The 26,423-nt window shown below is 32.6% G+C and overlaps 1 protein-coding gene across 5 annotated transcripts in view; it reads right to left on the bottom strand.

The window, feature by feature from the left end:
- The window catches only part of Usp47 (ubiquitin specific peptidase 47), a 105,867-nt gene that overhangs the window by 50,793 nt on the left and 28,651 nt on the right, over window positions 1-26,423 (bottom strand). For 2 of the 5 annotated variants that reach the window (XM_015477634.2, XM_048788343.1), the window contains exons 2-9: window positions 23,947-24,006; window positions 18,146-18,349; window positions 15,238-15,351; window positions 13,535-13,673; window positions 9,368-9,464; window positions 4,766-4,911; window positions 3,997-4,076; window positions 986-1,135 (exon numbers count right to left, since the gene is read on the bottom strand). In XM_015477634.2, the coding sequence (XP_015333120.1) occupies window positions 986-1,135; window positions 3,997-4,076; window positions 4,766-4,911; window positions 9,368-9,464; window positions 13,535-13,673; window positions 15,238-15,351; window positions 18,146-18,349; window positions 23,947-24,006 (990 nt within the window). Of the gene's footprint in view, window positions 1-985; window positions 1,136-3,996; window positions 4,077-4,765; window positions 4,912-9,367; window positions 9,465-13,534; window positions 13,674-15,237; window positions 15,352-17,879; window positions 17,899-18,145; window positions 18,350-23,946; window positions 24,007-26,423 lie in introns of those variants that run through there. The other 3 variants (XM_015477633.2, XM_048788341.1, XM_048788342.1) reach the window with 2 other exon arrangements.

Genomic DNA, 26,423 nt, shown 5'->3' with positions numbered 1-26,423 from the left:
GGGGGGAAGCAGGCCTGGTCTGGTGGCACACTCCTGTAACCCCAGTGACTTGGGAGTCTCAGACAAGAGAACCTGAAAGTCAAAGCCAGCTTCAGCAACTTAGTGAGGCCCTAAATAACTTAGTGAGACCCTGTCTGTAAATAAAAAATATTTTAAAAAGGCTGGGGTTGTGGCTCAGTGGTTAAGCACTCCAGGGTTCAATCCCCGGTACTATTAAAAAAAAGAGAGAGAGAAGGAATCAATATCATAATAAATCAATAATCATAATAATCATAATAAAATACTAATAAATTTAAAAATCAATAATAATTTAGATGAGTATAGATAGTTCTGATTCTTCAAATATCTGGGCTTATACAATATATTTTTAAAATAAATATTTAGAATGTGGATGTTTCTTAAAAAATTTGTTATTTGTCATAAAAACACAAGGTGTTATTTTTTCCAATATTTAAAATATACAGATCAAAACAAGTCCCCCTTGGGGCTGGGGCTGTGGCTCAGCAGTAGAGCTCGTGCCTAGCACATGGGAGGCCCTGGGTTCAATCCTCAGTACCACATAAAAATAAGTAAATAAAATAAAGATATTGTGTCCAACTACATCTAAAAAATAAATATTAAAAAAAAAAAAAGTCCCCCACCAAAAAGTACTTTCCAATGTAAAAAAGGGCTACAAAAATAACATTTATAAATTGTTGAGTGGTTAAAAAAGGATAAAGGTAAATCATCTAATTACCTATCAGAAAGAATAAAACACTGAGCCCTGAGGCAGTACATGGGCATTCACTTTCCCTCTTAATACATGCACTATTAGGACTCACTGAAGGACCAAATATCTTTTAGATCTTGCTATGTTAAATGCAGGAATGACTAACAACCCAAGAAGGTGTATCTAGGATGATACTTACCATATAAGAGATTATACCACTGTGCTATTATGTATTCTGTGTAAGGATACACAAGCAGTCAGCTGAAAGGTACACACCACACTAGCAAATGCTTGGCTGGACCCGTAAGGTCGGATGACCAATGGAATATCAAGATATGTGTCGATTCTCCAGCCCTCATAACCACATTCCAGACATCTCACGTAGTCCTTCAGCTTGCCTTGATATAGTTCATTTATAAGATCAGCCTAAAAATAAGAACATTTACAGTTTTAAAACTATTCTTTAAAAGTAATTTTTAGGATACATGAATACACAACAATTCATGCCTTTTAGAATGAGTTACAAAAGGATACTGATTTTTAATAGTAAAGTCTTAAAAAAGCTCTAATGTAAGATTTATTCAATATCTTATAGAGAAAATTCAAGGCTTGACAAAAATCACCTAAAAAATCAATAAAATTAGATCAATACTAATTTAAAAGTCAACTGCAAAAATTAACTATTTCAATACTCATAGCACTAAAACAACCAACTATTAAATTAGGTTTTGATGAAATCAGTTACCAATGCATTATCATATTCTCTTTTCATTAGGATAAGAATACATCCTAAACTACCACTTTAGGCATAATAATAATATTGTAGATAAATTCACTAATAGTGTTTTATAGCTTCACATATTCATATTAATAATCTCACAATAATTACCTTCTGATTTATAAACTCATATTTCCTAGTTTCTGATACAAATAAAACTTCTTAATTTTCAATAACATAAAATAATTTAAAGGAGAAATATTATACATTAATGATATAAATGTCTAGAAATTTTTTTAAAAATTTAAAATTTATCTCCCTCACTATCCTCACCTAAAAGAATGAATCTCTCATCTAGTCCCCAAACATAGCCACTGGGGCTCTTCTGGCTTAAAATAGGCAGGTAACTCCCTGAGTAAGCACCCTCCATATGAATGTCTTCCTCTAGATATTTTTTTACCAAAACCTGGGAACTCAGGAGGAATGCCCGGTTGATCTTAATCGAAGTGGTGACCCACAGAGAGGGATGTAACAAGGAGGAAGGATAACTTCAGACCTATGAAGAAGAAAGAGTCCCTAATACCATTTACATAAAGTTACTAAAAAAGTCCCATAGGACTATATAGAGAAACTAAATCACTAAATGAACTTAAAATACTTTTTATTATCTCAAGCAAGAACAGATCAAAGAAAGTATAATATATTTTTTTCATAAATTTACATTTCTTAAAATGTCTAGGCCTACAAGTCTTCAAAACAAATACATTCTAAAGAAAATGTGATGTATATATACACAACAGACTATTGCTCAGCCATAAAAGAGAATGACTTGGGGCTGGAGTTGTGTGGCTCAGTGGTAGGGCGCTTGCTGGGCGTGTGTGAGGCACTGGGTTTTATCCTCAGCACCACTCAAAAAATAAATAAATAAAGGTATTGTGTCCATCTACAACTTGAAAAAAAAAAAAAAGACTTTTGACTTTTGCTAGTAAATGGATGAATCTGGAGACTATCATTCTAAGTGAAATAAGTCAATTCCAAAAAACCAAAGGTCAAAATGTTCTCTCTGATATATGGATGCTAATACACAATTGGGGGACTACAAGAGTAGTGGATTAGACAAAGGGTAATGAAGGGAAAGGATGAGGGACAGGAATAGGAAAGACAGTAGAATGAATCTAACATAACTTTCCTATGTTCATTTATGAATACACCACCAGTGCAACTCCACATCGTTAGAATGGGATCCTAATTAGAATAAATTAATTGTCCATTATACTGTTTACTGCTATTTTTAATTAAGTTATACTCCATATAAGTATAATATGTCAAAATACAGTTTACTGTCATGTATATCTGAAAAGAACAAACAAACAAAAACAACAAAATGGATCCACCACTGCTGTCTATCATAATACTATTTACTTAATGAAGCTTTCTTCATTAACTTGTCTTAGTCATGTGATTATGCGTTTTGCACTTAGGAGGGTATTTTAAAGAGGTTCAAGCCAGTGTTTTTCGCACAGCGGATACCAAATCACTATATAAGGAAACTGCTTATATCTCAACCTTGCACACAGAACTGTAACAAAGTTTTATAAAACAATACTTACCCTTATTTACTTATGTGATGCTCTCTTATACTTTCCTATTCTGTTCCATTTTTGAAAGTCCTGGAAGAGATTCCCTAAACTGACTTCATAACACATGAATGGATCATAATCTAGTGTTTGAAAGACTTCTAATCAGAAATCAGACTCTCCAAGCTACCTGATACACTCTCTTTTATCCCTGTAATACTTTTTTATGATAATAAAATACTTCCAGATACTGACTCCCGTTTAACTCAGACTCAGTCCTCATTCCAACGATATGTCTCATATGTTCTTCCCACTCCTAACCTACTTCTCTTTCCCCTGGATAAGATTAGGGACAGATCAATGAGGATCCTAAATGTCAAAAGCATGTCTAAGGCTGGGATTGTGGCTCAGCAGTAGAGGGTTCGCCTAGCAACTGCAAGGCCATGGGTTCGATCCTCAGCAACACATAAAAATAAATAAATAAACGTATTGTGTCCAACTACAATTAAAAAATAAATATTAACAAAGTGTATGTCTACACTTCATTGGTTAAAATGAAGGTAATGCTGAATGAATATATTTTAGAATGTTAGAGATTATAAAACATAATTTACTTAGTAAATATCTGGAAATAGGGTTCAAAATCACTCTTCCAAAATGTATATGTGTACATACATGTAAAGTATATGTGTGTGTGTGTGAATATATATATAAAAATTATATGATTTAGAGTTAAAGGAGACCTTCTTGATCATACAGCCCAATTTTCTTATTTTAAAATGAAGACAGTGAGGTCTAGGGTGGTTTATTGAAGATGTTTATAACTCAGTTGATAGCCAAAAGAGAAACTAGTAATTTCAATTCCACATTCAGTGCTCAACCACTGAACTAAATGCCCAAGTTTTAAAACATTCCAATGGAATAAAAATTACTTTAAACTAAAAAATGATTGATTAGAAAAAAGGTCTCTTAATTTCAGAGAGAGGAATTACCTGTTCTGTTTGCTTCCATTTCTGTTCCAAAGCATCAAACATGACTCGGCATAGTTCTTGTACGTCATGCTGCTGCCAAGCTATTTAAGGAAAAAAAATTAATTAAAAATAGCAATAAACAGTATAATGAACAATTAATTTATTCTTTAAAAACAAATAGGCCGGGGCTGGGGTTGTGGCTCAGTGACAGAGTGCTTGCCTAGCTTGTGCGAGGCGCTGGGTTCGATTCTCAGCACCACATGTAAATAAATAAAATAAAGGTCCATCGACAAATAAAAAAATATTTTTTAAAAAAACAAAAAAACCAATAGGCTGAAATATAGAAATGTCTACTTTAAAAAATGTTAAATTTTATAACAACACAAAAATACACATTATAGTCACGAGAAGACAATCATAAAGAAAAGAATCAAGAGATCTCAGTATTTCATAAATAGTATAAACTTTCTGGTGCTATAATATTTGTTATTTTTTATTGCAGAGCTAAGAAATGTATTAGAAAAAACTCTACAGCAAAAATCTTCAAAATTTCTAGTTTAAGTTGACAAAAATGGGGTGTAAACTTATTTTATAAGAGAATTTGATTGACCAAAAATTTACCCCTCAGAGCTTAACCATTTAAAAACAAGTTGCTTTAAAATCCCAGCAAAAATGAGAAGGCTTAAAGTAAAGAAAATCAAGTTGTTATTATATATATGTGTAATATTTTTGTCCTCCAGAATTCCTCTGAATATTAGAAATACTCATTATATTACAAGAGAATAAGTACCCTCACTACTATCCCATCCAAAGCTCCTTGTAACGTCTGTGGTTTCAATTGCTCTTTTTTTGCTTGTTTGTAACAAAACAAAAAGCCTTTGAAGTTGGTATGGGATACTTGTCACTGGATCTTCTTCAGATTCTTCAAATTCCCATCTATTAAAATAAAATATTTGAAAATTATTTATAAAATAATTTTGTTTTTTTAAAAGCATAATATCAAAATCACAGTTATATAAGATCTTAATTCTAGAAGATAATAGTTTGAATATAATCTGAAACTAATAATATCTAATGAAACATTAGTCTTTCTCTAATTTATAAATTCAGAACTTTAGACATTAACAAGAAAAATCATGAGTTGGCAACAGCTTAAGAATGAGAGGCAAAACTCACATAAAAGTTAACTGTCAAACTTGAACTGATTTAAACTCTTGTCCTAGTTATTAATTTACAAAAAATGCAGAATGATATTAAATGACTTGAAAGTATACAATCATCAAAGCCCAAACTGTGGAAAAATTATAGGTCAAAAAACATCAGTTTTCAATACATAAATTTGGAAGACGGAAGGGGGTTTTTAAAAGATTAAACAGATTAGGAATCTAATCAATCAATTGCAATGTACGAATCTTGTTTGGATCCAGATTTTAACAAGTTGTTAAAAAAAATGGAGGCAATCAGGGAAATGTTCACTGAACTGTGATATAATTTGCAGAAGATACAATAGGAATGGGCCTTCCAAATAATCATTGTAGGAGGTTATAAATAAAAAAATTACAAATTGATAATATTCAAAGCTGGGTAATGGGCATAGAGATTCACTATACTATTTCCCTATTTTTGAATGTTTGATAATTTCCAAATTAAATTTTTTAAAAAGGGAATACTGTATAATAAATAAAATAATCCAGATAAGATTTTTTTTAAAAATTTAAATCTATTTTCCAGTTGTAGTTGGACACAACACCTTTATTTTATTTATTTATTTTTATGTGGTGCTGAGGACTGAACTCGGGGCCTTGCACATGCTAAGCGAGCTCTCTACGGCTGAGCCACAACCCCAGCCCTCAGGTAAGATTTTTACGCTCACAAATTTATAAATGGTCATTCATTCCTGGACAGGGACTGTCTCAATAGCAAGTGAACTGAACCAAAGAACTTAAGATCTCATGATAGAAATAAGATTGGGGGACTAAAGTTGGTTACTGTACTCACGAAAGTTCTCAAGATGATTCTATATTCAATAAGACAATGAAAGCAAAGTATTAAGAACAATATTAATGATATTGTAGATCTTAAATTAGCAATAAATTATTTTTGTACTTTCCACTCTCTTACTTTTTAGTTTCAAAAGAGTGCTTGAGCATTAATTTTTCTTGGTTACAGTTTACAAACTTTTTGAATTTTGAAAAAACACAGTCCTCTAATAAAAGTGTTCAACATTTTTCTTACTTTAGGAGTTAAAAAATTAGCTGTGATCTTGCCCATTGTGTCACAGAAAACAGTGAAGTGTGTTTCACTTTTTCTTCTCAAGGCTTCCTGCAAACACCTCTACCCCAAATCACATCTGCTTTAACCCTCTCCCCCGCTTCTATATTTAATCCCCACCTCCCTTTCCTTCTGGTTATCCTCAATGGAAAGTATTTAGAATTGACACTGTGGAATCTAAAATTCTCTCACCAGCTCTAAGGGATCACTGAAATTACAGAGAATGGTTAAATTTCTTGTAAGGAAAATTCACTAGAGAAGAGGAATTACTGTAATATAAAACTGAATTCTTATCTGTCCTTTTATTTCTGTACAAATACCTTAAAAAGTTTTAAATCTTGCCATTACTTGCTATTACTTTTGGTTATCTAAAGTTAGAAAATTTGGTGCCACATTTGATTCTTCCCTTTCCTTTACTACTAATTAAAGTTTATTACTAAGTCATATCTGTTTTCACTAATCATAATGTAACCACTGAGACCATCATCATTCTGACTCTGATGCATCTATGCCTGGTTAAATGGCAGATCTCTCCAGAGCTCTCTTTCAAATCAATCTTTCACAATGCACCATGTAAATTTTCCTATAATGATGTATCTAACACATCACAAGCCTCTAAATCAAAACTGAAGGGTCTCTGTTGGCCAATACAGAACAAGAGAAAACAAACAAAACTATCCCTTCATACTAGCCCTACTCTGTGTAATTCAGCAAGGTCCTCAGTTCTACATTACGAAACAACATCATTGCTCTAAGGAATAGTTTTGCCACTTGCTATACTTCACTCTATTCTACCTCCAAGGCATGTAGCCTTTCTCTTTGACTTTATGCTCATGTTCCAACACCCCCCACACCCACTATTAGGCTCCATTCATAATAGATTATTTTGGTTCCTACAAGGCCCAGGATCTTTACAGGGCCATCTCCTGTGAAGGCTAGTTACATGGTATTTCCCTTCTTAACTTCCTACTCAAAGTTGTGACCCAACTCCAACCCCTGTGACCTCCTGACAGTTATTCTCTCCAAATTACTCTTGCTTTATATATCTTCATGGCATACAAGACAGTGTAAAATGAGCTATTTATTATTTACATAGATTTACCAAAGACAGCTCCAAAGGAGGGACTTTGTCTTATTCAACACTGTCATCTCTGTGCCTAATAGAATGCTTTGCACATAACTATGTTTGCTGAATAAACAGCCCTGGCTGTGCTCCTATTTTTCTCCACAGTGCTATAATTTCACAGACCATTTTAAGGGTATTAGAACTCATAATTAAACAAGCTTCTGGGATTCCCTAGGGCAAAGTACTTAACCCTTCAGTGCCTTCAGTTACTTTCTTTGTAAAATGGGGGTAAAAACAGCACATAATTCATAGTTAATTATGAGAACTAAGTCTGTAAATAATATAATAAAGTACTCAGAATAGTCCTGATATAACATTTATTATTAACTTATTACTCACTTTTGAAAATCTTCCTGTCTGCAATGTCCTCTTTCTTCTCAATCTGGCCAAACCATAGCTAGTTTCATGATCTACCTCAAGTTCTACATTAAGCCACATCAAGTTTCATTAATCTCTCTTCCCTCTAAATTCTCATGGCCTTTAGCTGTCCTTAAATGTTATTTAAACTGTTTCACAAATACAAATATTGCTATTGTGGAAAGATCTGTAAATTACTCAAAAATAAAGATTTATTTTGAACTCCCTTCTCTGCCAAGTGCCCCACGAATAAATATTACTGGGCAATAAGTACATGTCAAAATTTTACAAGTAAATTAAAGTGACAAGATTACTGGTAATATAACGTTTAAGCAATACAGCCAATAGTAATAAAAGTTTTAAAAGTAATTCAACTACAAATTGCCATAATTTCAAAGATGTTTCTCAAAAGTAATACAAAAAGGAAAAGTTCATTTATTCATACTTTAAAAAATTAGTTATATATATCTTGAAGAAAATATACAAAGCAAAGGTATATTAAATGTATTACAGTAGGATATTATTTAATCTGATGTAATCTTTTAGAAACACAGAGACCCTTATTTACAATATGATTTAAAAAACAGGGGTGGGGTTGTGGCTCAGTGGCAGAGCACTTGCCTCGCACATGTTAGATCCTCAGAACCACATGAAAATAAATAAACAAAATAAAGATATTTTTTAAAAAGAAAGAAACGTTCTCCAGAATAAATGAGTTCTTTAAAAAAAAAAAAGAAAAGAGTTGGGAAAAAATGAGGGATGTAGCTCAGTGGTAGAGTGCTGGCCTAGCATGCAATGGGTGCTAGATTCAACTGCAGTGCTGAGGCACACATGAAAAGAATGCTGTGTTTTATTTTAATTAGAAACAAAGCCTACAAATTAAAACTAATCCTTGAATTCTTAAATTGAAAGGTAAAAAAATAATAAGTGTATGCATTATATATTCAAATTCTTTCAAAAGCCGATTAACCTATTTACTTCTTCATAAAAATGTTACAGCTACCAGCAAGATGCCTAAATTTTACCTAAATATCCTACTACCCTAAATTTTATCCTTTTGTTGCCTGTACATTTCTGATTCTTTCTCCCCAAACATTTCACAAGCCAGTCTTTCACAAGATCCTTTTCCCTTTATAATATTCAAGAAGTTGCAACTTAAAAAGTAAGAAATGCTCCACTCATGCTAACTAAAATAAGCCAATCCCCAAAAAACGAAAAGCCAAATGTTCTCGCTGATATTTGGGTACTAACATACAACAAGAGGATGGGGAGGGAAGAATAGAAGTTCATTGGATTAGACAAAGGGGAATGAAGAGAAGGGAGGAGGGATGGGAATGGGAAAGATAGTAGAATGATTTAGCTATAACTTTCCTATGTTCATATATGAATACATGACCAGTATAACTGTACATCATCTACAATCACAAGAATGGGAAGTTATACTCCATGTATGTATAACAGGTCAAAATACATTCTACTGTCATGTATAACTAAAAAGAACAAACAAAAAATTATTTTAAAAAGGGAGAAGTGCTCCAAACTTTACAAATAAATACAAGAAGTTAAATTAAAATTAGTTAAAAACCATGTATTCCTTCTTATATCAAGTTTACTTACAAAATAGTTTTAAATACTCACTTATATAATGCATTCCTAAATTCAGGAGTCATAAAAAGTGTTTGCAAAAGGCTATTCAAATAGCATGTCATTGCCTGGTTTACTAATCCCACATATCCTTTGAAAAGAAAACACAAACATATATATATATATATATATATAAATTAGCATTTAGACTAAAAATAACAAGAGAAAACAATATGAATTTACAACATAATAAAAATTCAGAGTTTAGGGTTACTCAATTGGAAATTATCTCCATTTTTTTCCAGTAGCACCTAATAAAGATCCCTTTTCTAATATGTGAGCTATGTAAACCTTGTTTCTTAGAAGTCAGGCACTCTTTTTATAGATATGTTCAAAGAGAGAGAGAGCGAGATAGGTAGGTAGATAGATGAATATTACATGGTATTCAATAAAATTTTAACATAGCATGATTTATTAGCATAGAAATAATATTCCCCAAACCTAAAAACTGTAGATTAAAATGGAAAAGTATAAACACATTCACTTTAAATATACACTCCCAACATAGGAAGACTGTACTGATTCAATTATTCTTGTTATCAGCCCTATAAACCAATTTCTACAACGAATTAACAACAGACCACATACATTCATTACATGCTAACCCACAAAAGCTGAGACTCTTAATGCAGAGTGACTTTCTCTATTTTAACAAGCTCATCAAGTATGAAATTGTATCAGTCAGTAAGCATGCTATCCTATGCAGTGATTCAGATCCTTACCAGATGCATTTGTAGAACTCTATGATAACAAGAAGCTATCTACCTTTTGCTAAGGTTCAAGCTTTGATTTCTTATGCCTTTCATCTTTAAGAACTGAGTACAAGAGTTCATGTATTTTGCCCTATGCTATTACATAATTATAAACTGCTTCAATTCCAGACCACCCCAACCAAGTTGTTCTCATAGAACTGTCTGTCTTTATTCCATATTAGAATCTTTATTGTACTGTTCTGTAATTTTTTATTTATGTCTTCCCCCATCAGACTACAAGAGCAGGGGTCAAATCTGATTTTTTTCTTTCTCTACTACTAATAAACACAGCAGCAGATGCACATGAGGGAGCAGCATGACTTACAAGTAACATAAATTTGTATGATATTTGGCTTATTTGTTAATAATGAAAAGCATTATTTCATTCTTAGTTCATATAAACAGACTCTTCTCCATAAACAGTGATCTGGCCTGGAAACTGGGTTGCTCCTCCTTCTCAGCTGAGCCTGCCTGGGATTTCCCTTCTCTATCTCCTTCCAGTTCCTCAACATTCAGGGATGGCCAAATTACTGGGAGCCTTAAAAGGTAAATGAATAATACAATCCCTTGTGTACCTAAAGACCAAACATGCACCACTAATTTGTGACCTGGTTTCCCTTTCATGTGCTTAAAACAACATGGTAAAGGGAGGAGGGGAGACTGACAGAAGGTAGTACCATCAATTAAATTTTGCCATGAGCAATAAAAACCACATAGAAAGGTCCTTTGTACTTATCTTAGCACCACATTTAAACAAAAGGAAAAGTATGTCTCATAATTGTACTATTTCCTCAAAGTTTGAAATTCTAGTGAGACTAATAAAAATACCAAAGAATTTTATATGAATCTTGTCATTATGTATTGTCTAAATCAAACTTAAAGTGACCACTATCATTAAGTGGTTTCTATAGCTGAAATAACCGTAAATCAATATTTTTACTATAAGCTAGTAAGAAGGAAGAATGTGAGAACATATGCCATCCTGTAGAAAGACAAAGGGGAATCCTATACAGAACCAACTAAGGAAGGAGAAAGCAAACAAGGCTAGCTTCTAGAGTAGGAAAAAGAGAACTGTTAAGACATATATCATGAACTTAAAGATTCTAATCATGTGTGAATTAGAGACTTATCTAAGAAACTGACCAAAAACACTCAGACTTAAAGTTTCTAATCACTTGTGAATCCACACCAAACTTAGCCCCCAAATTTACATTCTCATAGTCTCCTATCAACAGTGGTTGGCTACCAGAAGGAGGTGGCAAGCAAAGAGGACAGGGACGTATACATTAAGTTCTCAACTCCCTTGCAACTTTGAGAAATGTGTTCCTAGAGCCCTGAGCTGAAATCATGATGTAAACATTTCATAAATGGTGCCAAGATTTATAATAATTTCTTCAGGGAAATCCAAATTCAATAGTGACTAACAAAATAACTTTTGAACAACAACCCCTTTGGATACTTATAGACTATTTTAATTCAGAAAGGCAGCACCCAGAGGAAATGTACAAGTAGGGAAAGGGAATGAAATAGAGGTATGTGAGGAAAAGTAAAGGTATGTGAGGATGAAGATAGACGGATATTACATGGCAATTTATATCAAAAGTTTATTAAAAATTTTAATAAATTTCAACTTAATTCAATTGCTTAATAATATTTTCTATGGAAATAATCAGAGATGAAAATTAAAACTTAAATATAAGAATTCTTATTCCATAAGCAATAGATCAAATAAATACTACTTTTAGCCTATTAAACACTATATTAAAATAATATTTAATAGCATTGAAAAATGCTATTTGAAAAGTGAAAAAATTTACATTAAAAAATCTGCTCAACATGACTCCCATTTTCTTAAAAAGTATACATATGAAGTCTGTGTAAAAATAAGCAAGATCACTAAAAGTGGTTGCTGCTAGTGGTGCTGTCAGTGATTTTTACTCTTTTCATTTTACAGCATGACAATAGCATGCATTACATTTGTACAAAGAACACTTTTTAAAAATACACCTTAATCTTAAAGGAATTTACAGGCCACAAGAGAGCCACAGGAAGTTAAACCTGGTACAACAGTGTTCTATAAATACTTCTCATAAAAGGACACAATCAGTTGTCAAAATACACAACAAATATTTCAAAATACTGATTTGTTAAACCTGCAACTTTATCAAAGCATTCCTACTATCTCAGAATAATCTAGGGTACTTATTTAAAACAAAATGAAATTTCTTCCTATTTCTGAGCTGTCACATCAGAATTTTGGGAAGTAATATCTTGAAACCTACATTTCTAACAAGTATCCCGTAAAATGATTTTTGAAGAAATAAAAATCTGAGAATGTAGATAGCATAATGGAAAACAATTTTATTATCTCTTATTATCTGAAATGGAAGATAATTTTGTATTCCCTTATTCTTGGTGGTATATGATGAAACATTCAACTGATACAAATTACCCCAAATACCAAACATCAAAGGCTTTTATTATACTTCCAGGAAAAGCAAGTTATTAAGCCTACAAAATGTTGAGTTATGAAGAAATTATGTTAATTATACAATACAGTAAATGAAAGTTTATAGATCACATTAAAACAAAAACTGCAAAGTAATTCTATAGTATTTTTCATAGTAAGTATTTACTAATACAGTATTTTAAACCATCAATTTTGGAGTTCTTTACTAGTAAAGATTCTGAAGCCATATCTAGAATGAAATGCCATTAACTAGCTGTGCAAAGGCTTCTCTGAACCCCAACTTCTGCTTTTTTTCAATATGAAAATACTATCTACTAAAAATGTTCATTGAAAGATGAAATATGTTAAAGTATTTAGATTACATTCACTATGCAATTAACCAACCTCAAATATAAAAAATGAATAAAACTTTTATATAAATAAAGCAATTTCACTAGCTCTATAATTTGAAAAAATTCAGAAATTTGGTTAAAACATGTTTAGAAACAAAGCTAACAGAAAGTTTTAAATGATGTGAATCATTTCAAACATGATTTAACTACAAGATACAACAGACCCAGTAAAATAAACATGGCCCATCTGCTTCAAAATGAAAGTATACTCCTGAGTCTATTCTAATCTAAAATAAGATAATAAAGACTTCCAATTCCAGATAAAGTCAACTTTAAAAACTTTAAAGATTAGAGACAAAACAGAAAATTATAAAAAGAATTTCAAAATACAAAATCAAATATCTTTTAGGTTATTACTAAATAGAGGTGTAACAATATAGTAAAAACATGTTGTCCACATTACTGAGTTGAGGGAAAAGAAAACCATATTCTTGTTCAAACTTTGCTTGCCCATAAAATGAGAAGATTAGGCTTGAAATTACAAAGACTACTCAAAGTCTAATGTCCAAGGATTTTATGAAACTACAACAACAATAATAAATCTTACCAGTTTCTGATTTATTCAAAATAGATGAATAGGAGTAGCTTTGACTGACATAATCACTGGTGGAACCAACAGAACCTTCTCTTGGAAGTGGACCTATAAACCTGTCATGAACGCTGTCATCCATGTTATTGGAATCCTCCTAAAAGGCAGCATAAGCAATATTTAGTGAATAATAAATGTACTGAAACATTAAAAAAAAGACATACTAATTGCTGAGGCAATTAAAAAAAAAAGATGCAACATTACTATTACTGTTCCAATCAAGACATTCAAAGAAGTGTACACACTCATTTCCAATAATGTTTAGAAGATGTTTGAAATAAAACCCTTTGGAAAGGTGTTCATGTTCCTTTCCAAATAGTGCTTACTTTCTAAATTTTTTAAAGTTCTTGTTCAAATGTTCTGTTTACACAAGAAAATAAATTTTGGGTGCTAATAGAACAAAAGTACCACTGTGAACTCCTTGATGACAGAGTCTACCATTCATTTTTACATCGTTACCAGTTAGGCCTCACAGGCAGGGGATGCTTAGTAATTGTTGGATGAGATGGAGTAACCCCACGTCTTCTAACAACAAACTTTCTATTAACGTGGAAGATGTTGAAAAGGATTAATGAATAAAAACAGCAAAGAAATTAAGACAGAATTGAAGAATAATTCTACATATTAAAACATGAATCCTCAAATTGTGAATCTAGAAATCTCTAAATTAATAGCTAATTTAGACTTCGGTATCACTCATACTAATCAAAATTTCATGATGCCAAGAAAATAAATGGAGATTAAGGAACAGCTTTCAGTATGGATGTACTCTGTTTAATTACTATCTACCATCCAAAAATAAGTTTTTATTCCAAAGAGGATTCTAAATGAAAAGCGTCCAATAGAACAATTTTTCCTGAGCAAAGCTGTACTGAAAAAAAAAAAAAAAAAAGCTCTTAATCCATAAATTCTGAGCCTTGCTTTCCTGGTATGTGAAAGAGTAAGTTAAATCAGACGAGACTTTCTTAATCGTTTTTAAACTCACATCCTCTATAACATATTCTTACCCCACATACATGTAACTATCCAATAAGATTTACTTTCCATAGTTTTTAGTTTCCCCCAATGCCTTCAAATATCAGAACTCTGAGAAAATACATCTCAAAGTGGGAGTTATTAGAATAAACACTACAGGACGAGGCAGGAAAGCTTATTAAAATAAATGTAAATTGGGGTAAACACTAAATGAATATATAGAAACAAAGCATCAAACTTATATATTACAAAGAAGGCAATGGGATTGCGGGGCATGGGGAAGTGGAAATAGAATCAGCCTCACACACACACACACACACACACAAATGACAAACACTGACAATGATTTATAAGAACCAAGTGAATGCTTAACCAAAGGAAAGGCCATTGAAATGCAGGAAATCTTTGTAGCATTCGTTTTAACTTATTCTAGACCTACTCCCATCTCTGATGTGACAGTGGTGTTGAAGACAGCAACCCATGTTTACCTGAATATGGCAACGGACTGTTTATACAAACAATGGTGCCATGGATATTCAGAGCCTACAGCAAACCAACATAAAATAATAATTTTTAATACAAATTATAAAACATCTTTCCTCCTTCCTTTGGAAAATTGCATTCCAAAATAGTAGGTGACAGTGACAAAAAAAACACTATGAATATGGGTTTTATAAGTAGCTCACCAGCAGTATTTGAGGTTGTTCACCATCTTTATCTGTCAAATGCAGAAAGTTCTTCTTTCCTGGCTCAAAATTAGCATCAAGAAGAGACTTGTCACTGGCATGATCCAGTGGAGCCTACAGGCATAAAACACAGTATCTAAGATTATGAGAAACATTACTTATAACAATAAGAAAAATATATAAATGCATACATATATACATTTAAACAGTATTTTTTCAGTAATGATTCTGTCAAATTTCTGTTCATGTAGTCTTGGAATTAACTCATCCACTCATAAACTGGGATGGCTAAGCCCAGTGACAGTGCATACACTGGCAGTTATCCCAAAGGCTCTCATTCCCCAACATCTAAAAAACTGAAGATAGAAAAGGTAAAGTAAGAAAAAATGCTAAGTACCACACACACACACACACACACCCCCAAAAAAAAAAAAAATCTACAAACATTCTATTTCCATGTTCTTTAAAATGTATGCTATATCATTTTGATGAAAATTAAGATAATTTTATGTAACTATAAATGTTTTGATGTAAAAGTAGTGAGAATTCCCAGATAAGCTACACACTTAAAAACCCAATCAAAATAATTAAAAAGTAACCAATGCAATATAATCTTCAGAAAGAGCCCTTAAGACAGGAAGATTCCAAGTTCAAGGCCAGCCTGAGTGAGTTAGCAAGACCTGGTCTCAAAATAAAATGGGAAAGAAAACAGGGGGGAGGGGGTGTGGGGCTAGAGATATAGCTCAGTGGTAAAGAACTTGCCTAGCATGTGCAAGACCCTAGGTTCAATCCCCAGTATTGCAGAAAAAGAAAAAAGAAAAGATGAATCAGAAACATCAAACAGTTTTGACTCTTCTGAGGAACCAATTAAAATTATGCCCTCCAAATACCATGGGGATATGCATATATACACAATTTCATTTGCTATTAAGAGGCAGTTTCCCAGAAAACAGAACAACAATGACACAAAGGGTAATATAAGCAAAAATGAGAATGAAAATATATGGAAATTTGTGTTAAAAAGTTAGTTTAATATCTGGGAGTTACCAAAGATTTAAGGATCAATCACAGCTTGTCTTAAACTCAAGGAATCTGATTTTTAAACAATAGGCAGTGAGCAATGGTTGAAGGCTTTTGAACTAAAAAGTTAACATTAGTGTTATGATTTAAGATAACTGCAGGTCTTACCCTCTAATATGCAGAGTAAAATCAAACTGAGAGACAGGAACCAAAAAGACTATTTAGAATACAATTCTATAATGCAAATGAGATCCAATTCAAAAGTCTCTTTCACAACTCTCCCATGCAAAACTGATCAGTCTTTGCTATGATATGAATGCTTATCTCTCCAAAGCTCATTTGTAGAAACTTAATTTCTAAATATATTAAGAGTTGGGGCCTTTAGGTCTTGAAGGTGAAGCCCTCATGAATGGGATTAGTTCCCTTATCAAAATGGCCCAAGGAAAGATGTCTATCAAGAGTTCTAGGATTTTTTCTTCTTTTTTAGTAGTTACAATTATTTATTTTCATAGTAAAAATGAATATAGGATCGAATCAAATGGTGACCTACATGTGTGTCTAGAAATATTCCTCCTCTAAACTCCATGCAATATCAAAAAGTTGTTTTTTAAAGAAAAATCTTCCAGCAGAGCAGGAAAATAAAAAGTGTCATTAGCAAACCAGAAGTTCTGAGACATTAAAAAACAGAAAGAAGATGGGATCTATGGAAAAACAACACTAAAGGAAACCGTGGCCCAAAATGCCTATAGAAAACTACCGTGGAGATAAAGGTGGTAGAGAACTGTAGACTAAGGTGAAACTGTACAAGCCAAAGAGGCATCAGAGTGAGCAATTGGGAAAAGGCTTTCTGATCAGCTTAGCCTCTCTTCTTTACCTCCTTTGGCTAAGGGACAGACAGTACCTTTTCCCTTTATCTGTCAGAGTCAAGCATGGGCCTTTTGCCAGTAGGACAGAGCAGTGCTATCCAGCTAGGTACTGATCACCTCTCAAAACCACAGTCAGAACAAGTTGATTCCAGGACAAATTATAAACACACCATAGCCTGCAGCATGTCCCACCCCTTCCTCACAAAACCCAGAAACTGAACATAGTACATTATTAAACAGCATCCATACAGAAGTTAACAAAGACTCTCAAATATAAAGATGAGTAGAAAACAAGAACCACTAAACATCAGAGGAAATGCTACATTATGAAAGAAGTAAATTAAGTACAATAAATAAAGATAAATAATTAAGGAAATAGTTAACAGAACAAGTAGAAGATTGAAATAAGGAAACATACCGTGAAAGATACCTGAGTGTACAGCAGCCAATAAAGAAATGATTTTGAGCTTGAAAGTTAAAATCAAAAGCTACACATGTTCATACAGAAAAATAAACATTTTAAAGTTACCCAGAAATATACATAGATACATAAATAAAAAAATAAAAATCACCTAGAAATAACCTTTCTTAACAATGGGTTATACATATCCTTACACTTCTTTCTTTTTCTATGTACATTTTTCCTTTTATTTAAAACATAGGATCACAAAATACATATTTTATTTAAAAATATCAAATGAACATCATTCCATTTAGTAAATTTTTCTTTAGTTGACACAATATTATGATAGTCACCTTTCATGAGTGAAAAAACTGATGACATGACATTATGCAAACTTTAGGACAACAAATGTTGAATCCAGAATGGAGGCAAAGGGAAGAAGAGGGATCCAGTTATTGACTTGCACACACTTTTAACTGCAGCTGTTATACTTGTGCTTATGATATTAAAGATACCATTAATATCCAGGACTTATGAAATCATTAGTGACAACAATAATAATGGCTATAATGACATTATCAGCAGCTTAAGAGTAGATGCTTTAAGTCTGGGGTTTTACCATATCAGCAGTATTGATTCCATTTCCCCACACCAAATCAAAGGTTCCATTTATGTAGCCTACTTTGTTGGCCACATCTTCAAAGAGCTTTCTGACTGGAGTAGACGCTGGTAAATTTAAAGTGATCCGTTCATTCACTGTCTTTGAATTAGTAGTATCTTGTATTATACATAAGACTCTAGGTTCTTCAGCAGCATTTTCTATCTGAAATTAAAAAAAAAAAAATTTAAATACCATTTATCTTTAAAGAAATATAACCATAATATCAAAAAAATCTTTCATGAGTAAATGTCAAAGAACCCACAAAATAGGAATTATTTTCTCTGTACTAGTATTATTACTTTTTTAAAATTAGGCCTGAAACATCTTCCAATTGATATGTCAAACATATAAGCACCACAGATGTTAATTTTGGAAAACCTAAGGCATATTTCAGAATCGAAAGTCATTCTTCTGTATATCTGCTTTTACCTTTCAAGTTTGTAAAGTGATGGTCAACAAGCTGTGACTATCTTAAGTTACAAATTATAAAATCTGATCCTTAAAAATGTGTCATTACCAGGCCAACAGTCAAACCCAGCATTTCTGGGTCTCCTGAAGAAAAGGAAAGTGTCCGTTGTCTAAATATTACAAAATCCTCTAACCTTTTAGGCTGCTATATCATATTCCACATGTCCAAAAAGCCCCACATATCAATGTGTTAGGAGCTGAACTTATTGAAACAAATCAGCAAGAAGTAACGGGAAGGAAAAACAAGGAAAAAAAATCTTTTCAATTGCCAATCTGGAAATGAATTAGGGTCACAAGTTTTCCTTTCTCCTTTTTCATCTAGTGTATTCATCTAGTATTTCATCTAGTGTATTCAGTAATTATTAAGACAAAGTTATTTAATAAAAGGAGTTTCCCAAAGAAATTATGCCCATCCTTAAGAACTTGCAAAACAGTCTTCTTTCTACTTTCCACAGGGGTAGTGATTACATCAAATACTTGAGTAAAGGAATTTCTTTCTAACACCTAGCTATTTGAAACAGAAAGCTGGGCTGAGCATCAGTCTCACTCCTCTTTTTCACCTGACACTACCATCAAATCCTATCAATTCTACCTTCTAGATATCCCTTGAACTTCTCCTGCTCTTTATTCCTGCCTACAACAATCAGAATATCTTACACCTAAATTATGACAATGGGTTTCTGAGAAGTTTAATTTCTTCCAATCTAATATTTTTTCAATCCTAAAGAGTATTCTAATATACAAATCTGGTGAAGTAGATCTCTTACTTTTCCTGAAAGTCAGGAGCAGCAATCGTTTAACTAGAGGCATTAAACTGATAAATACCATCATAGGCCATTCAGAAATATGATCTAGATGTATGTAAAACTTCCTTTTTTTTTAACAACAAAATCAACTCCAACCTCCTGTTGCTTCTATATTATCCATTTTAAAATAAAAATAATTATTACTATTGACTAGTACTAAAAACAGGTTAGTCACAAGGTGTTTAGTTTGCTCAGTGAAATAAAACAACCATAATTTGTTTCTGCAAAATAATTTGGGGTTTGCAAAGGATATGTAAATTAAGGTTAATCCAATTAATTTAAAATAGAAATTAGTTGCTATAAAAGGATAATATTTGAAACAGATTGGCTAGCACTACATTTCAGACAAATCAAAATATTTAATTACCAATAATAACTCTTTTAAAAATGAAAAGGAGAAACACATTTCTGAAAATTAAGAACATAAATGGAACTTTTAAAAATAATCTCTGGTCTACACTAAAGGAATGGAAAACTCAATTATTTCAACTACCAAAGATCCATTTTTATAGTTCCAATAGTAAACTTCAGAGGTAAGTTAGGTTTGAATGATTTAAGTGATTTTTGGTATAAAATACTGCACTAGCTAGATTTTAAAGCTTCAGATGGGCTTGAGTTAATTGTCCAAAGAAGATGACTTTACTTAAAAATTCAGAAATTAAAAGTGCTGTATAGTAATAGACATAACAACAGTCATGTGGCAACATCATGTGGCCAGATATTGCCAGTTCCTGGTTCTTTTTCTAAATATGTAAGTGCAAAGCACTCCAAACTTCTTTTCTTATATCTAAACACGTAAGGAGCTAAACCCCCAATAGAATCCCACCTGAAGACTAAACATGCTGTAAGTAAACACAAAATTTAATATTATGTGTCCTTTATTCTTTAAAAAAAATGACTATAGCTTTCTTTTCTATACATATATTTATGCTCAGTTTTTTAAAACTAATAAGACTATATACAGGGGGGCTGGGTTGTAGTTCAGTGGTGGAAAGCTAGTCCAGCATGTGCAAGGTACTGGGTTCGATCCTCAGCACCACATTAAAAAAAATAAAGGTATTGTGTCCAATTACAACTAAAAAATTAAAAAAAAAAAAAGACTACACAGGAAAATATGGAAATCCCCAGTAATTCCATAACTCAACACATACACACACACACATACATGCAGGCTTCTTAAACATAAACAATGAATTAGAATCTTCATGTTGTTTTCCAACTTCCAGTCTTGTCAGGTCTAACTCATCCTTTTAATAGCTGAATAGTATTTTAATAGTATTTTTTAATACATGAATCAATAATAATTTACTTAATTTTATTTCCATGGGTCTTAGGTTAGACTTTTTTTATATACTCCTAAAAAATAATTCTATGATGAATGCCTACATAAAACTTTGCATAGTTTCTGTTTCCATATGTAAAATTTCTGGACCAATCACATTTATTCTTGAATTCAATTCTAATATAATTTAAACAAATAAACAAAAGGCACTTCCTTAAAGTTCTAGTCTAGCCACTTTTAACAATAACTTTATACTCAACCTTCTGGTCCATTCTTTATTTCACCTATAATTAAATCTAATATGTGGCTACCATTCATAGATTTCATCTAACTTCCAGAATCACTTTTGCCTACACTAATCACACTGAGGTGAAATTTCCTCCTTCGGGGGCTGGGGTTATGGCTCAGCGGTAGAGTGCTTGCCTCTCATGTGTGAGACCCTAGGTTTAAACCTCAGCACCACATAAAAATAAATAAATAGATATTGTGTCCATCTACAACTAAAAAATGAATATAAAAAAAAATTTCCTCCTTCCCCAACTCCAATTTGGGAACTGATAAAGGGAAAAAAAAAAAAAAAAAAAAAAAAACACCCTCTACAATATAACTTTCTAAAACATTTAAATGGAAAAGGTATTTCTTAGAATTGGGAAAATAGGGCAACAACATACATACATACATATATATATATATATTTTTTTCCCCCTTTCTCTTCAGGGTGATTACAGATGGTGAAAAATTTTTTGCTATTCTCTTCCCTCTTCTCATGAATCTGGACTGGCAGGGTGAACATCTAGGACCCTTAGAATGTGACAAAAAATGATACTGTGTAACTTGAGGCAGGGCCTTCAGAGAAACCAGTAACTTTGCTTTTGTACTTCTTGAAAACTTCCCTCTTATAAACCAGTCAGCACTTAAAAAATCCAATTGCTCTGGGATCAACATACAATCCACAGAGAAACTGGTCACTTAGTGGAAGCACTCGTCTGATGTATGAGAAAAGCCTTCTTTTACATTCCATCCAAAGCCAGCAACAGGTGAATGGAACCAAGTAATGATGTCACATGCAGAAGAACTGAATAGCCCAAATCCCATCTCAAAGAATTGTGAGTAAATAAACTAATTGTTCTTTTATGTCATTAAATTTCAGGGTAGTATGTTACAAAGCAATAGATAACAAAAACACAGCAAAAAACAATTAAGCACATGCAGATACTAGTTGAGAAAGATGTGGTAATAGTGGTGTTGGGGGTGAAGGAGCCCATTTTAGTGTTATACACAATATATAAGAAAAGACCTCTAAGGATGTATCATAATCTTGGAAAGGGAGAAAATTTTTTTGGTCAAAAGAGTTCTATGAATTCAAGGAATCAGAAAAGCCTAAAGCATGTTTCTTTTAGAAAAACATTTACTACATATTAGTTGAGCTATTAAAAGGGCACAAAGTTGTCTAGCATTTTATAGACAACTCAGAGTACTATTATACTTGTGAGAATAAGGACAAATTCGTCATATTTAACACCATACATGCCGAGTGTTATGCCCAAGCTCATCAAAGAAACTAAGCTAGATTTACTGGCAGAATCTGAAGAAAGCCATAATCGTGTTTACAAAAGCTAAAACAGATTGTGATAAAAATATGGAAAGCATAATTTTCTTCCAAAGACAGAACTGCTGCTAGGAACACCCAGACATGGTTGACATAGATCATTCTTCCAAGAAACTCTAGAGCCTGATGAAAGCACATTTGCCTCTTAAATCATCTTGTTTCCTTTTCTTGTCATTTCTCATGGTTCTAAATTCAAATCTGAGTTTTTAGATGTTAACAGCATAATTTTTTAATAAAATAATTCCTAGGTGTTTCTTATTAAAAAACACAAAGTACACAACTAATAATTCCTAGGTGTTTCTTATTAAAAAACACAAAGTACACAACTGATGGTGTATGTTCAACTTGTCATTAGCATGCAGAAAATAAGTTAATATTAAACAACATTTAAAATTTTTCTGAGAAAATAAAAGCCTAAGATAAATAATGAAAATATTATGAAGTAACCTCTACCTCAACATTCAATAGCCAACCCATTTTCTCTCCAGATTGCCTTCCTTTCAAGGATATTAGAAAGAATATCATGGTTGTAAATAAACATACACACACTCAAAAGTCCATTTTCTTTAGTTCATGGTACAGAAGCTGCATGAGCTAAGAAATTAAAGCTTAGAGCCATAGTTCATGATTAATATATTGTCATAGATTAAAAAGAGAATGCTAGTATATTTTTGCTCACTGAAAATTATAAAATGTATCAGCCTCATTCAGACCATGTTATTTTTAATTGATAATCACTGGGCTACTCATGAAGTAGCCCTAATTTACTTGAAAGTAAAAGATTTTTAAGATCCTCTCATCACCCTATCCCAAAGATACTATTTATGTGGTCTTTATCTAAGTGGTCTCTTACCACACTTGGGGAACACAAAAGAGATTAATCGAGGAGTCTTGGAGAAATAACTTAGAGCTAAAGGGACCCAAGGATAATTAAATATTATGTAAGGGTTAAAATAGAATACTACATCATAGTAAAGTCTAGGTTTATAATGCACACAAGTCTACCAAGAAGGTGATAATTTTATTTATGCTTCATATAAGATTTCTGGGTTGTAACTTTGTAAATTATTAGATCATTTAAGTTCTAGCACTATTAATAATTCAGAAAATAGCTGGGTATGGTGGTAATCCCAGCAGCTCAGGAGGCTGAGGCAAGAGGATTTTTCAAAACCAATGTTAGCAACTAAGCAAAACCCTTAGAAACTCAGTGAGACCCTGTTTCTAAAAATCAAATATTAAGAAAAGGAAGGGCTGGAGATGTGGCTCAGTGAGCCCCTTGGTTCAATCCCTGGTATTAAAAAAAAAAAAAGGTTTTGAAAATAAATATAAATGTAAAAAACAAAGGAGTACCATACCCAAAGTCAAAACAAAGGGTTCCATGGCTTTTATATCAGTCATTGACTAAAAGCAAGGGACTATGAGACAAATTCATGGAAAATTACTTTCAATTATTAAAACTTGACAGAAATAAAATAGCCAAATAAGCTATTTTTATATAAGATGTAAAACATGCCTTGTTATTAAACAAAAATACTAACATGCTGTTACTTGCTCTGCTGATTATCACACTAAAGCAATTACATCAGCAGACTACCTGTAAAAATTTCTTCTTCATTTCATCAAAGATATTTTGTCTGCATCTCCAAAATACATCCTATGGTATATAAGAACAAAATTAATTATCAATTTTCTGTAAGATAAAGGAGTAAGACAGGGACATGAAAGCAATAACAGACATTAATGTAATACAATACCTATTAAAGTAATTTTTATGCTAGCTTCAGTCTTGTATGATTACTAAAAACCTATAGTATAATGATAAAGAATAAGATTAATGCAGGACACAGGCATATTTTAAAAGAGAGGTAGCTTAAGAATTCCTTGTAAATCAAATGTGCTAAGCCAAAAATATTTTCAATCCACTAAAAGTATTTAGCAGTTACTTCTAAATCAAGAGATGCCTGATTTTACTAGTTTATAAATTTGGATTTTTCATAATAGCTACTCATAAAATAAGGCTACTTAACATCATCCCATACAACTATTTCCCTTTAATATAAGCCTCTTTCTTACCGTAAGACAAGCTTTTTATCAATAAGAAAGTAAACATTTAAAAGAAAATCCAAGTAACCCATAATCAAGAAATAATCTGAAAGATCCTGGTATTACAACTTTATGCTTTTTCTGTACATACTTATCTCCCTCCTCCTTCTTTGGTTAATAAAAAGAAAACAACATAGTGATTTAAAGGGCGATTTTGGTTTTACAATAGAAATATAATTCTAACAGCAATAAGTTTTTTTAAAAAAACAAATCTAAAATAACCTCTACAGTAATTATTAAGTATCTGATATACATTCTACCAGAATCTTCTCCATTCTATACATATATTTAGTAGAGAAATTTTAATTTATAACCAAGTAGGATCATTTTATACACCCTTATTTAAATTATTTCTTGCCCCTCAATACTCACCTTCCTGTGCCAAAACATTTAGTTTAAAATTCGCAGTGTTCCAAGTCCAAAGCCAGCCTCAGCAATTTACCAAGGCTCTAAGCAACTCAGCACCTTGTTTCAAATTTTTGTTTTTTGTTTTTTTTTTTAAAAAAAAGGACTGGGGATTGGCTTAGGGGTTAAGAACAACAAAAACAGTGCAGCCTTTCATTATAGACAAACTAATTTAACTAATCTGCTACTAACAGACATCTAAGCACCTTCAAATTTTCACTCCAAGCACTGCTTGTCTACAAGGCTATATACTCATGTTCAGGACTTTTGATACCTTTCTTCCACAGACCCGAAATGAAGTACAATCAACCGTCAAAACAGTTCTAGGTGTTTAGAATATATATAGTTACAAAGCCCTTATCCTCAAAAAGATGACAAGAGGACAGTGGGAACTAAACCACAAACAAATCTAGTCTATGAAACATCCACCATCCTCCTGCTCTTTGTATTTCTGTGCAGTGTACCTAGATTACTTTTCCCTTGGTAGCCTCACAAATATTGTGGTAGCTTTAAAATATGCCCATAAATTCTTATACATGACTCCCAGAAAAAAAATCAGGAGTCTAAGTTATAGTGCCTTTCAATATGGGTCAACCTTAGTGACTCCCTACGCTATATAACATAACTTTCAAGACTGGGTTAGAAAAAGTAGTAACAATTCTTGGCTATTCCTCAGATGCTTGACCTTAGAGACCAGATACTATGCTATGAGGAAGCCAAGCAGCCACATGAAAAGGCCATGTATAGATGTGCCAGCTCAGCCCAAATGAGATCCCAGTTGAGAACCACCATCAACTAGCATACAGCTAAGGAAGGCTTCAGATCATCTTCCCGTCCCCCGCCTCTCAGCTGCCTCCAGCTATCAGCCAGCACAGCATAAACAAGCTGTCAGAGCCCAGTCTTGACCAAAGTGCATATTGTTTTTATCAAAAGTCACTGGATTTGGGGACAAATTGTTATACAACTACAGATAAACATAAGAGCCCATTTCTCAGGTCCCTCTCTCACCATCTTATTTAAACACAATCCTCTAGGTACTCTTAATCTCCCTTCCTCACTCAGATTTTTCCATAGTTCTTACAGTCACTTGTTATATCTACTAATATTTTACTTGTTTATTGTCTGACCTTCAAAAAATGTATTCTGAGAAAATACAAAATAGCAGACTGTACTTATCCTCCCCCATTAAACAAGTTAAAAAACTAGATTAAAAAAAATAAAATGTTTGGAAATGTAGAACAGGCAACTCAGGACAATGAATCCTGTGAAAGCAACAACATGGTACACCACCTTTCAAGCTGCAATAGATGGAAGAACCCAGATAGAATGCAACAATCTTCTTGAGCCAAAAAGATGGAAGCGGGGGTTTGGTGTGGTGTGGGGATGCAGTTTAGCTACAATTCACAGGGCAGTCAACAAGAGAGAAGAAAGCATAGAGATCTGCAGAGTGATGCTCCTTAAGTATTCAGCTGAGTACTCCACATCATATGTGTATGAAGAAGCTACCTGAGGCAAGTAAAGGAGTCTTAGAGATAAGGTAGGTTCCCTCCAGCCAGAGTTAAA

This window comes from Marmota marmota, unplaced genomic scaffold (genome assembly GCF_001458135.2).
Source record: "Marmota marmota marmota unplaced genomic scaffold, marMar, whole genome shotgun sequence".
Classification (NCBI taxonomy): domain Eukaryota; kingdom Metazoa; phylum Chordata; class Mammalia; order Rodentia; family Sciuridae; genus Marmota; species Marmota marmota.
This window is presented reverse-complemented; position numbering and strand designations above follow the sequence as displayed.